General features: G+C 43.9%; 1 protein-coding gene across 3 annotated transcripts in view; it reads right to left on the reverse strand.

Moving 5' to 3' along the window:
* The window catches only part of GNPAT (glyceronephosphate O-acyltransferase), a 32,240-nt gene that overhangs the window by 16,614 nt on the left and 3,334 nt on the right, over window positions 1–12,292 (reverse strand). For 2 of the 3 annotated variants that reach the window (XM_059053323.2, XM_059053322.2), the window contains exons 2-3: window positions 6,441–6,623; window positions 1,363–1,539 (exon numbers count right to left, since the gene is read on the reverse strand). In XM_059053323.2, the coding sequence (XP_058909306.1) occupies window positions 1,363–1,539; window positions 6,441–6,548 (285 nt within the window). In that variant the 5' untranslated portion in view covers window positions 6,549–6,623. The remainder of the gene's footprint in view (window positions 1–1,362; window positions 1,540–6,440; window positions 6,624–12,292) is intronic. The other variant, XM_067025723.1, reaches the window with a different exon arrangement.

The raw sequence follows: 12,292 nt of genomic DNA on the forward strand, positions 1-12,292 counted from the left end.
GATGCATCCGAGCTTCCCCATCCATTCCTCGGGCTGTCAATCTCAAGAATACCCACTGTGTCAACGTGTGTCTGTTTTCCTGAAATCTAAGTACATAATCCACTGAGGCAAGGTAGTCTGTGATCAGTTAAGACACAGCCAGCAACATCACCCGCTCCCAACACTGTATCAAACGTTCTCCGACAGAGATGCAGACGGTAAGTCAGCAATCCAGAAATCAGTCACAGCAGGAAGAAATACTTGGAAGCAAAGTAGATGACTGAATAAAAACAAAGCATTAAAAGGCATGAGGAGGAAGGCTGGTGAAGGTAAGAGCTTCCTAGTAAGAGAAAAAAGGCATTAAAAACAAATGAATAGAAATAATCTTCATAGGGAAAGCTCTTGCTTTCAGAAAAAAGTAAACAATTAAATGACAGGAGTGACAGAATTAGAAAAATCACCATTTGGCAATCGTAAGAATAATAACTGATTAAAGCAAAAAACATCAGTGGCTGTAAAAACGAGTGGAGGAAAGTATGACGAAAAACAGGATACTGAAGCATCCTTAAAGTCTCTTGTCCCAAGATACTTATTAATTACAGGGGGACAAAGGGTAACTCTACAGTGGCGAAGAGCCTGGCAAAGAGCTCTGTAGCCAACTGACGAACGTGAACATCACCAGGAACAGGCAGGCAGAGGCCGCGTGCTTCTGGGCTGAAACACTGAGAAGGACACGACCTGAGCCTAATCGAGAAAACACCTCAAACCCAAATCAAGGGACGCTAGAATATAACTGGCCTGATTTCTTCAAAAGTAATATCATGAAACACAAACAAAGACTAAGTAATTGCTCTAGATTAAAAGAGTCTAAAGAGACATGTAAGCTGACTGTAACACATGATGCAGGACTTTCTTTTGCCTATACAGGACACAGCTGGGACAGCTGGTGAAACATGAATAAGATATGTATTACCAGCACTGTGTCAATGTTAATTTGCTTATTTTGATAATTACACCATAAGAGAATGTCCTTGTTTATAGGGAAAATACACCAGAAAGGTGTGTGAGGAAAGGAAAAAGAACATGTTGTAGGGGAATCTTGGTGAAGAATATATAGAACTCCTCTGGACTACTTCTGTAACTCTATGAACATCTGACAGTCTGTAAAGTCTATGACTAAGTGACTAAGTTAGTTTGTCTGAAGCCTGCAGATGTGAAGGTAAGAGGAAAAAACACCCTGCAGAGAGGTGGAGTCTTTTCTGTGCAGGCTGGATGCCACCTGCTAACCAGGGCCTGCTCATCTAGTGCAAAGCGGGATGCCTTTGACTTGAATAAATTGTGAGGGATTGAAGAAGAGATTGCTTTTTTACAAGCAATACTCACTTTCTGAATACCTTCTTCATTTACACACACTTTTGAGAAAATTTGTTTAAATATTTTGCTCAGGGCAAAGGCACAGAACCGAATGGCTCCCAGACGCAGTTTGTGGTTCATTTCATCCAGGATCTCACAGGCTTCCTCTCGCAGGACCTCGGCAGATTGAAGGGATTCCCTGGAAAGCTACAAGAAAAGGGAAAGCAGGGATAAATTTCTGGGGAAAAAAAAAAGTCAAAATTCTTTTTGCTCAAATCAGTAGGACCAGTTCCAAATGGACCAATGTTATTATATAACTCAAAATGGTATGTTTTCTTTTTAATTTAAATTGATAGAGTTTAAGCTTACATCCAAATTCTCTAAAATAAGTTGTTGCTCAAGATCTAGTGTCCGAGAGCATACACTTAGTAGTTACTTTCAGTAGATTGTTGCAGCTCTTTTTTTGTTTTTTTAAAAAATTTATTTATTTGATTGATTTATTTTTGGCTGCGTTGGGTCTTCGTTGCTGTGCGCGGGCTTTCTCTAGTTGCGGCGAGCGGGGGCTGCTCTTTCTTGCGGTGCATGGGCTTCTCAATGCGGTGGCTTCTCTTGCTGCGGAGCACGGGCTCTAGGCACACGGGCTCAGTAGTTGTGGCTCGCGGGCTCTACAGTGCAGGCTCAGTAGCTGTGGCGCACAGGCTTAGTTGCTCCGCAGCATGTGGGATTTTCCCTGAGCAGGGATCAAACCTGTGTCCCCTGCATTGGCAGGCAGATTCTCCACCACTGCACCACCAGGGAAGTCCCACAGCCTACACATCTGAGGAGTCAGGATCAGAAGGGAAAGACAGAACTGGAGCATTAAAAAGAAAGAATACATTGCCAGGAGAGGACCTTCCTCGAGACAGAAAATGCTCATGCCAGTCTGAGCCAGTTGAGACGGCTGGGGAGTAGGAAAGACAAGACCCCTGGGAACAGGAAGGACTTGGATAGGTGAAGAACACAGGTGAAAAGGCCAGTTTGTTCAGAAGGCACTGGAGGAAAGCAGAGAAGAAGAGAATGACCTGGCCTCTTATTCTGTGCACCTGGGCTTCTCATTTGCCCAGCTGATATGCTGTCCCTACAGATCCCTCTCCCTGGAAACCTGAGAGAAGCAACGGTCTTACAACTCCTTGTCCCCAGTGATGTCCCTCTTCAGTCTCTTCTCCATGTCACAAACCTGGGCAGTCTCTTAAACGCAGAAGTCATCACATCCTTCTTTGGCTAAAGCCCCTTCAATGGCTGCTATTGCACTCTGCAAGATAAAGGCAGCCTCAGCTGGAGAAGTGGCAGCAGGGATGGAAAGAGGTAGACAAGTGCTAGTTTTAGGAGGGTACATCATTTTTAGCAGAGCACATCAGCAGCTCTTAGTGCCTGAGAGTGTGTGAGAGGAAAGTAAGAAGTTGAAGATGGCATCCAGATTTTTGGTTTGAGCAACTAGCATATGGGAGGGCGGGCATTCTTAGAGACAGGACAATCTGGGTGGGAGGGCGGGATATACACAGTACAGGGGTGGGGTGGATCCAAGACTTTGATTTAGACATCTTGAATGCTTTTGGAGTGCTTTTGGAATTTCCAACTGGATACCCAATAAACTATAAAAATATATGTATGAAACTCAAAAGAGATCTGGGCTGAAGCAATAGATACTAATTATCTATATTACTTATAATAATATATTATTTTCATATGGTAATATTATAATACAGAGATATTAGCATAAGGAAGGTACTTAAAATTCTGGCAATAAATAAAACTGCCCAGTGAGTGGGTAGATAAGAAGGGGCTAGAACAAAATCTTGAGCAACAGCAGCATTTAAAGAGACAGGCAAAGGAAGAGAAGCCCATAAAGACAACTGGGAAATAATCAAAAAGATGTGGTGGGTAAGCAGGAGAGTATGGTGTCATGGAAAGGAGAGAGCGTGTACCTAAAGCTATCCAGGATTTGAATGAGGTTGATTTTAGCCACGAGGAAGGAGGCCATTCACCATCTTGGGAAGAGCTCCTACAGGGCCTGGATATCAGATTCCAGTGAGTTGAGTGGTACATGAAGGGTGAGAAAGGGCAACGAGCATAGAAAACACAGCCAACTCCTTCAAAGAGCAGAGCAGAAGTGGGAAAGGAAGAGATGGGTAGTAAGTAGAGAAGGAATGTGGTCAAAGGAAGTCTAAGTTGGAAGAGAAGTGAGCATGTTAAATGCTGACGGTAAAGAGCTGATAGCAAGGAAGAAGTTGAGACAACTGAGGGGACAGACGACAAACAAAGTTCCGGAGGAGGAGGGGGAGGGGAATTCGGAGCCAAGGAGTAGGGAGAGATTAAACTCGAACAGAAGGGGGTCCCTGTTACATTCTAGTAGGAGGGAAGAAGAAAATGATGGGTGTTAGATGCAGGTAAATTAGGAGCCTGATCTCAGAGAGCTGAAACAGCTCTCACTCATGTAATGGCTTAAATTTTCTTTGTGAAGTAGGAAGAAAAGTCATCTGTCCAGAGTCAGCGGAGAAGGTAGGGTCGGAGGTTCAAGGAGAATGGGGTAACTGGAACTGCCATTTTGGAGAAAGGGAGAGAGTTTACTAGGGAAACAATCAATGACTGGGTAACACAGAGGGCCCAAGTGTGCTGCGTAATCAAGAATTTATAATAATTCCAATCTACCTTGATTATATGATTTTTCTCAGCAGTACATCCAAGTCTGAAAAACACTGGCTTAAATCAGTCACACTTAACCTGGCTGTGCATCAGAATTACATGGGGAGGGCTTCCCTGGTGATGCAGTGGTTGAGGGTCCACCTGCTCATGCAGGGGACACGGGTTCGTGCCCCAGTCTGGGAAGATCCCACATGCCGCGGAGCGGCTGGGCCCGTGAGCCATGGCTGCTGAGCCTGCGCGTCCAGAGCCTGTGCTCCGCAATGGGAGAGGCCACAACAGTCAGAGGCCCGCGTACCGCCACCCCCCCCCCAAAAAAAAGAATTTCATGGGGAAACTTAAAAAAAAAAAGAAGAAGAAAAGAGAAATGCCTGGGTCCTAACCTAGACCAATTAAACCACAATCTCTGTGGATAGGACCAAAGTATTTTTTTTCCATTCATTAATTCAAGAAATATTTATTGAATGTGTACTATATGCTAGGCACCAGGAATACAGCAATTTAAAAAAGAGAGAGAGAGACAGAGAACTTGACTCCACTTATGAAATAACTTCAGTCAGACAAGATTAATAGATTCCCCAAGATAGATCACAACAATACGATTAAGAGCATAGGTCACATGTCCGAATCAGAATAAAAGAGACAGCAAATAATAAAGATAAGAAATAATTTTCCTGGGAGCTCCCTGGCGGTCCAGTGGCTAGGACACCGTGCTGTCACTGGGCCTGGGTTCCATCCCCGGTCAGGGAACTAATATCCCGCAAGCCGTGTGACGCAGCCCCCAACGCCACTGTCGCCGCAAAATGAAGAATTTTCCCAAGGCCACAAACCTGACTAACCTCCAGTTAAAAGTCAAAGAAGCAGGATCTCTCCGTGAACCTCAAGGCGCAGGAGCACGATACGATACAAGAGCCCGCCATCGGGGAGCTCCGATCATGCCTGCCAAGGATCTCTATCTGGATGTCCTCAAATGACGTGTGCAAAACAGAGCACAGCTTCTCTCCTAAGCCCTCTTTTAAGTCCCTATCTCAGTCATTTCTTAAATCTGTCCATTTCTCTGTTTCTACAACCACTTACCAGTCCAGGCAGCTGTGGTCCTACAAAGGGATTACAGCAGGAGCATCACACACAGCCTTCCTGTCTCCTTTTTCTGCAGAACGGTGTTTCTAAAACATAAACTGATCATGCCACACTGCAACCTGAAACCCTTCCATGGCTTTGCACTGTATGTAGCATAAATCTAGTTCCTTTAGACGGTTTTCAAAGCCCTTCACGATGTGGCCCCTGCTTTCCTCTCCCGTCCCAATTCTTGTCATTACCCCTTCTTTGCTCTCTTCAGTCTGGTTCCATTGAACATCTCTCAATACCATGAACATACATGCGCTCTTCTCCTTAAAATAAGCTGGTGGTTCCCAAACTTCACTATACTTTGGAATTCACTGGGCTTTTAAAAAACTTCAGATGCCTGGTTCCTCACTCCTGACATTCTGATTTAATTGGTATGAGGGTGAGACGTAGGTACAGGGATTTTTAAAAGCTCCCTCAATAATTTTTTTTTTAAACATTCTTTTTTTTAAAAAAAGTTTATTTATTTTATTTTTTTTGTTTTTGGCTGTGTTGGATCTTCATTGCTGTGCGCGGGCTTTCTCTAGTTGCGGCGAGTGGGGGCTACTCTTCATTGTGGTGCGTGGGCTTCTCACTGCGGTGGCTTCTCTTGTTGTGGAGCACGGGCTCTAGTCGCACGGACTTCAGTAGTTGTGGCACGCAGGCTCAGCAGTTGTGGCTCGCAGGCTCTAGAGCGCAGGCTCACTAGCTGTGGTGCACGGGCCCAGCTGTCCCGCGGCATGTGGGATCTTCCCGGACCAGGGCACGAACCTGTGTCCCCTGCATTGGCAGGCAGATTCTTAACCACTGTGCCACCAGGGAAGCCCCTCCCTGAATAATTTTAATGTGCCATGAGGCTGAAAACCACAGGGAAAAAGTTATTTGGTCTGCTAGGAACACTCTTCTTCACCCACTTCACCTGGAAAACCTCCAAACATCTTTCAGGCCTCATTTATAAATCACTTCTCTAACTCCCGACACATAATTAGTTGCTCTTATAACTAATTAATGCCCCTGTACACTGGCCTCCCATTAGCATGTCTTGTATCATATTTCACTGTAATTGACTGCACAACTGTCATAATTCCCTATTAGACTATAGACTTAAGAGGTCAAGAACGCTGCTCAACTAGCTATTAGACACAATGTCTAGCAAAGAGGCTAAGACGCATTATGGGTACAATAAACATTTGATGAATGTGCCAAATATAGCAAAATCTAAAAAGATACATTAAAAATAGCAAAATAAATTCATAGAATCAAGAAGAGATAGAACTTGCTGACAATGAACAAATCTGGCTATGGCTGAAGAGAGAATCACTTACCTGTTTAATGACATAATGAACCTCTTCAGAATTGAGAACACTACATTTAATCTCACTTGGCTTGCAAGGAGTAATTCCCTTGTAGACAAGAGGTGTGTAGCATTTCATGGCAAATTTCAGGTCACTGACATGCCTCCTCTCCTCCAAAACATCTTCAAACTCATCCCACTTTTTAAGCTCCTTCTGTGGATAAGCCAAGTGAAAGAAAGTAATGCACATGCTGTAAAACTACGTTGGTAAGGTTCCATCTTAGCCAAAATTTTTATTCTATGACATAGAATAAGAGCAGAGTGTTCTGATGTTAGGTTTTCATATAGTAAGAAAAGGAAATGTAGCTATTGGACTTCCTTGGTGGTTGAGAATCTGCCTGCCAATGCAGGGGACATGGGTTCGATCCCTGGTCCGGGAAGATCCCACATGCCGGGGAGCAACTAAGCCCGTGCGCCACAACTACTGAGCCTGCTCTCTAGAGCCCATGCTCCGCAACAAGAGAAGCCACCGCAATGAGAAGCCCACGCACCGCAACGAAGAGGAGCCTGCCACTCGCCACAACTAGAGAAAGCCTGTGCGCAGCAATGAAGACCCAAAATAAAAATAAAAAAAAGAATAAAGTTACGAAAAAGAAATGTAGCTATTATTAGGATCAATGAATTGACATTGAATTATAATATTTTATTATCATATTTCTGACTGCTATCTTTATAAAGCCAGTGCCCTTTTATGAAAGTTAACAAACATAGCAAAGGTGGGACATTAGGCTCTAGAGTAATCTGATCAACTTTACAGATATGTCAATCACACCAATAAACTTGTTTTGTCTGCCTCTCTCACTTAGTTTTGAAAATTAAAGCGTACATCAGAGAGTCAAGATTATGTCAAATCAAATAAAACTGCATGGGTGCAAACTCAAGACAAAAGTGCTCCCACATAAGCTACTATGGAGCAGAGTCTGTATTTTGCTGTGTTACTTTCTTTTCTCCTTTCAACCCACTGCAATTCAGCTTCTATCCAACCATCCCCTGAAACTGCTCGTTATTAGGCTACCAACGACTTCTGAATGGTTAATTCTTAAAAGTTTGTTTCTCTGATGATAAAAGTAGTAGTAGTAATAATAAGTACAGCTAGCATGCGTCGTTGCCTCCTAAGTGTCAGGCAGTATCCTAAGAACTTTACCTGTATGAAGGGGCAATCCTCACGACAAACCTACGAGATACTTATCATCACTACCACGTCTCACAAAGGGGAGACCAAGGCACAGAGAAGTGAAATAACTCAGCCAAGGTCCCACAGCTCTCAGAGGACAGAGACATGATTCAAGCTGAAGCCTTATTGCTTCACAGACCCTGTTCCTAACCACTACCCTATACTACTCAGCATGCTAATTATGGAAGATTTGGAAACGTGGAGACATACAAGCAAAGATAAACTGCCCACAATGTTACACCCTGGTAATAACTACTCTTAACACTTACTAGTTCCCTTATTTTTTTCATTCATAGATATAAAAATACATATTTTTAAATTTAAAACATGGACCCTACCAAATATAGTTTATCTTGCCGTATCAACTGTATTCTGAATACTTCCTTATATTAAATATTATTTAAAAATATTTTAGTGGCTGCACCGTCACCTTTGTATTCCCTAATTTCTTAATACAATTTTTAAATTACCGAAGTGATTACATGTTCATTATAAAAATTGAGGATATACAGAAAAGCACAAAGAAGAAAATTAAAATCAAGTGTCTCCCAATGAGCCAGAGACCATTTCAGTGAATGCTTTTTTCTGTGCCTGTGAAAAGTCCCTCCCTCACCACACATACATTTTGATTTGTCTCCTGATTTTTTTTTACTTAATGTTATAAACGCTCCTCCATGTCATTTAAGTTTCCCCCACGATATTACTTTTAATGTTGGATGTTTGGACTCTTTTTTTCATTCATTGCTACTACAAAAAGCGTAACAAACGTTAATATTTCTTTCAAATCTAATCATTAGACCCTGGCCTCTTTCAAGTCTTCGTCCTCCTAGACCTCCCCACCGCGGGACACCATTCTCAAGTACTCCCTCCTTTCATTACCTACAACTATTCTGAAATGTTCCTACTGTGTTTTTTTTTTTTTCGGTACGCGGGCCTCTCACTGCTGTGGCCTCTCCCGTTGAGGGGCACAGGCTCTGGACGCGCAGGCTCGGCGGCCATGGCTCACGGGCCCAGCCGCTCCGTGGTATGTATCCCATAACATGTAATCATTTGCATGTCTGTCTCCCTACTAAAATGCAATTACCTTGAAGGCAGGACAGTCTGTGTCCTCTTTGTATTTCCATCATCTAGCTGTGTTTAGAATATAGCACAACTGATCAATAACTGACCGACTAAATGTTAAGGTAATAGAAAAAAAACAGAAAAACTGAGACCGCCATTAGGCACAACAAGAATACAAAGAGAAGCAAAGAGCATTTATAAGGCGTTTAAGTATAAAAGGGTAGCATGTAAAACATGTGAAATACACAAATGCGGACATTTTTATGCCTATATATAAGCATAGAGAATATATGAGGGGAAAATATTCGAGCTTGGAATTCTGGTGTAAAACTGCAGTCGCTGTAACATAACGCATACTCCTGCTTATAAGGCTGAAGAACCTCAAATTTCACAGTTCTCATTAATGAAGTAATAGCATAAGTTATACAGGCTCAGACTTGGTAGAATGCCACAAATTACCATTATAAATGATATAATTTTAGGGGCAAAAAAGATCTTAGAGACTTCGCATTTAGTGGTCCTGGGTGTGGGAAAAGAAGGATCAGAATTAGTTGGGGAGGTGTCTGTGGTGTGGAGGAGGTGGGGGGGGAGAGAAAAAGAGAGCGGAAGGGGAGGAAAGAGGAAAGGGGGAGAGGGGAGGGAGGGCATCCTCAGAATAAGAACCTGCCAAAGGCAGAGCAGCACGGATGTATCCTTTGAAAACCTTTCCAGCTGTGATCATCTGCAATCCTTCCACGGTTCTGTTAACTGCAGGATCAAGCTCACACTTCTTTTTTTGTTGTTGTTGTTTTTGCTTTTGTTTGTTTTTTGTGGTACGCGGGTCTCTCACTGTTGTGGCCTCTTGCGTTGCGGAGCACAGGCTCCAGACGCACAGGCTCAGCGGCCATGGCTCACGGGCCCAGCCGCTCCGCGGCATGTGGGATCTTCCCGGACCGGGGCACGAACCCGCGTCCCCTGCATCGGCAGGCGGACTCTCAACCACTGCGCCACCAGGGAAGCCCAAGCTCACACTTCGTAACACACGAGCCAGCTATACAAAGACGTAGTTGCCTAAACAAGCTATGACATCTCATGGCTCCCGCAGCTTTGTTCAAGTCACCTCTAAGGATGGCATTCCTATCATACACCTGAGCATCTGTTATATGCGTGCTATTGTGGTATGTGTTGGGGATATGCCTTGTCTAACCAAGACAGACATAGCCTCTTTTGTCAGTAACCCTGTGCACAGTGGTACCAGTTGTTGAGACAGGGCACTTACGAAGGGCCGTTCGCCACCGTTCACCTGGAAAACACTCAGCCATGAACCACAGCTTCTGTACACCTCCTCTGTGTACCATTTCCAGATTCTCTCTTTAACGCAGGACCAAAATGGTCATCTTCTCTGTTGAGTCTTTAGGGAATCCTCATTACATTTTCATCTAGAATACTTCAATAAACTTGTCTTTGGTGTCTCCCCTACAAGATTGTGAACTTCCTGTCACATGTCTTATACATTTTTGTATTCCCAGTGCTTCAATCATTGTTTGTGGAATGAAAAAATAAATTACTAAATGAAGCCACTTCTTGAGCCCTGTTGATGACAGCTCTCCAATATTCACAGTCTAAAGCTCCAACTTCTCCCAATCTGGTCTAACTCAATGTCTAATCCAGTGGTTTTTAACCCAGTCTGCACATTAAAATAACTCGGGGAACTTAAAACATTGATGCCCAGGCCCCCCTAAAGATTCTTGATTAATTTGGTCTGGGAGTGGTACCTGGGTTATCAAAAGTATTTTTGAAAGTACTCTGAGTGATTCCTACACGCAGCCAGGGTTGAGTGTTACTGCTCATTAACTGGCCTTCCCTACGCCATGCTGGAGAAGTATTTACCATCATAAAATAAATACTCCCCCAGAAGCACGATACAATGAGGAGGCCAAGTGAAAAGAACGAGGTGAAGGATTTTCCCCCATTGCTTGTCTTCCCTATCTTACTTTGAAGAGTGGGCCTCTCCTTACTGCTAGTTAAACAGGCCTCTCCTTGTACCTCCCTTTCAACTGCTCTGGTGGATCCATTCATTCAACAGTTACTGACAGCCCCAAATGTACCAGGCACTGCTCTCCAGGCTAAGAACACGGCATGAACAAGGTGGACAAGGAACGTGCCCTGAGGGAGCTGAAGGAAAGATGGACAACAAATAAACAAGGTAAGTTCACTTAGGGATGCCACCAGTAGCATGCTGGTAAATGTGCAACTATGGGAGAGCCCTGATTTATAGCATCTGCCAGTTCCTGGGGTATACACGCTCCCACCGTGGCAGATTTCAAGCTACCAATAAGACCTCACTGAATGTGGAGTTGGGAGGAGATGCAAGGAGCCACCGTTCTCTAGGATTTCCACCTTACAGCATGACAGATGGAAATAACTTCAAGGGCATGGGTAACAGGAAAATTTAGTAAAATAATTAGGAACTGCTGAGTTCTGAGTGTTAATTATTTTTAACAGAATTTGTTTAATTGTAAATTTATATAACAACCTTTAAGTTTTAATAATAGCAGTGTTTTAACAATAGGCTTGCAAGCTTCATACAAATTTAACAATCAGCTTTGAGAGCCAGTATAAGACTGCTGTAGCACACACTGACAAGAGAATATAAACAAAATAGAGGAACTAATGAGGAAGAGTAATTGGAGAGCTACTTTCAAGTGAGTGGTGGGGAAAGGCCTCCTTGAGCTGGAACCTCAGTAATCAAAAAAAAAGCCAGCAATGCAAGGTTCTGGGAAAACATAGCACACCACACAGAGAGGACTGCAGGCATGCTGGCTGGGCCAGGGAGCAAGATGGGTCAAATCAGAGATGGAGCGATGACCTGATTATGTGGAGTCTTGTAGGACACCGTAAAGAGGCTAGACGTTTCACTCAGACCCTAACAGGAAGCCATCATTTGGGTAATCGGTACCCCGGTGATCACGCAGTCCCAGTCTGCTTTTCATCTGTGGTCTCAGTGGAAGGTTTCAAGCAGACGTATGGCTTCGGACACCACCTACTGGCTGAGGCTGCCATATCTATATATTTAGGCCAGACCCTCCTCTTTTACTCTGGTACTGCATTTCTAACGCTCTTTGCAGGTCTCCCCAACACTCTGTGATGTATCTGGTCCGTAAAAGGATAAAATCCACAAGTTAAAGGTCATTAATGTTGCCTCTCCCATCTCAAACTCAACACATCCCACGCTGAAGTGACGCTTCTGTTACCCCGACCGAACCTGCTCCTCCTCCTCTTTCTCATCAGTGAAAGGCATCCTCGTCCGCCCAGTTGCCAGATCGCAGGAATGGGGAGTCAACTTCAGACTGCGGCCTCCTCCTTAGCTACCACATTCAACTGTCCTCAATACCACACAAACTCACCCGTCTCCCTCCTCCCCAGACTCATGGCCACTGCCTCACTGCTGGCTTTCGTCACCCCCTGGATTACTGCGACAGTGTCCTAACTGACCTCCACGCTTCTGGTATCAGATTCCTTTTGCAACGAATTCTCTTTCTACAGCCTCTGCTTAAGTATCGATAAAAGAGGTTACCCACATAATCGTGCCAGAAACCTAGCAGTCT

Source organism: Kogia breviceps, chromosome 2 (genome assembly GCF_026419965.1).
Source record: "Kogia breviceps isolate mKogBre1 chromosome 2, mKogBre1 haplotype 1, whole genome shotgun sequence".
Classification (NCBI taxonomy): Eukaryota; Metazoa; Chordata; class Mammalia; order Artiodactyla; family Physeteridae; genus Kogia; species Kogia breviceps.